The sequence below is a fragment of the Herpailurus yagouaroundi genome, unplaced genomic scaffold (genome assembly GCF_014898765.1).
Source record: "Herpailurus yagouaroundi ecotype Mexico unplaced genomic scaffold, PumYag 189, whole genome shotgun sequence".
Taxonomy (NCBI): Eukaryota; Metazoa; Chordata; class Mammalia; order Carnivora; family Felidae; genus Herpailurus; species Herpailurus yagouaroundi.
The window spans coordinates 13,194,626-13,195,582 of NW_024412420.1; the positions used below are offsets into that span (position 1 = coordinate 13,194,626).

At 70.0% G+C, this 957-nt stretch overlaps 1 protein-coding gene across 1 annotated transcript in view; it reads left to right on the forward strand.

Moving 5' to 3' along the window:
• Window positions 1-579, forward strand: part of ARHGAP23 (Rho GTPase activating protein 23) — a 76,426-nt gene extending 75,847 nt beyond the window's left edge. Inside the window, exon 25 of the mRNA XM_040497894.1 lies at window positions 3-579. Within this exon, the coding sequence (XP_040353828.1) occupies window positions 3-412 (410 nt within the window). The 3' untranslated portion in view covers window positions 413-579. The remainder of the gene's footprint in view (window positions 1-2) is intronic.
• The last annotated feature ends 378 nt before the right edge of the window (window positions 580-957 follow it).

Here is a 957-nt window from a genome sequence, read left to right on the forward strand (position 1 = left end):
CCCGGCGGCCGCGGCGGTGGCGGTGCTGGGCTCGCGGCCGTCACGCATCGAGGCTCTGCGGCTGCGCCTCCGCGGCACCGCCGACGATATGCTCGCCGTGCGGCTGCGGCGGCCGCTGTCGCCGGAGACGCGGCGGCGCCGGAGCAGCTGGCGGCGCCACACGGTGGTGGTGCAGAGCCCGCTGACCGACCTCAACTTCAACGAGTGGAAGGAGCTGGGCGGGGGCGGCGCCCCGGAGCCCGCGGGCCCTCGGGCGCACAGCGACAACAAGGACTCGGGCCTCAGCAGCCTGGAGTCCACCAAGGCCCGGGCGCCGTCGTCCGCGGCCTCGCTGCCGCCCGGGGACCCGGGGGCCCTGCAGAGCCAGCCCCCGCGCCGCTCGGCCGCCTCCCGCCTCCATCAGTGTCTGTGACCAGCCCCCCGCCCCGCGCCGGTCCCTCTACCCCAGTCTTCTCTGGCTTGCGCCCCCTCTCTTGTCCCCGGTGCATCGGTGCCTCTGGCGCTGCAGGCCGCGTCTCTAGTTTGTGTGCGGGGTCGGTAGGGGGCGGGCAGACGAGAAGGCCCCGGCTGGGACAGAGAGTGGGGGCGGGAGCGGGAGGGAGGGGGACACCCCGGAGGTAAGAGGAGTGGGGAGAGGAGAGGGGACAGGCTGCTGGAGCTCTGTGACAGAGTGGGCCCTCTGGGCCCTTCTGTGTCTGCACTTAGAGACCCTTGTTGGCCATGGGGTGTGGATAGGGAACCACCCCCCTCCCGAGTCTCAGTCCCGGACTAAAGGAAAGACCCGGGGCGATGCTGGCTCTTCGCTTCTTTCCTCCGTGCCTCTCCATTAGCTCTTGGCTCCTAGCTAAGGTGGGGGAGGTGATGTAGGGTCATCGTGTCCATGGGCGGAGGCGGTATGTGTGCGAGTGTGCTAGTCACTGTCAGAAGGTGTTTCCAGTAGCAACTTCTGCCTCTCCT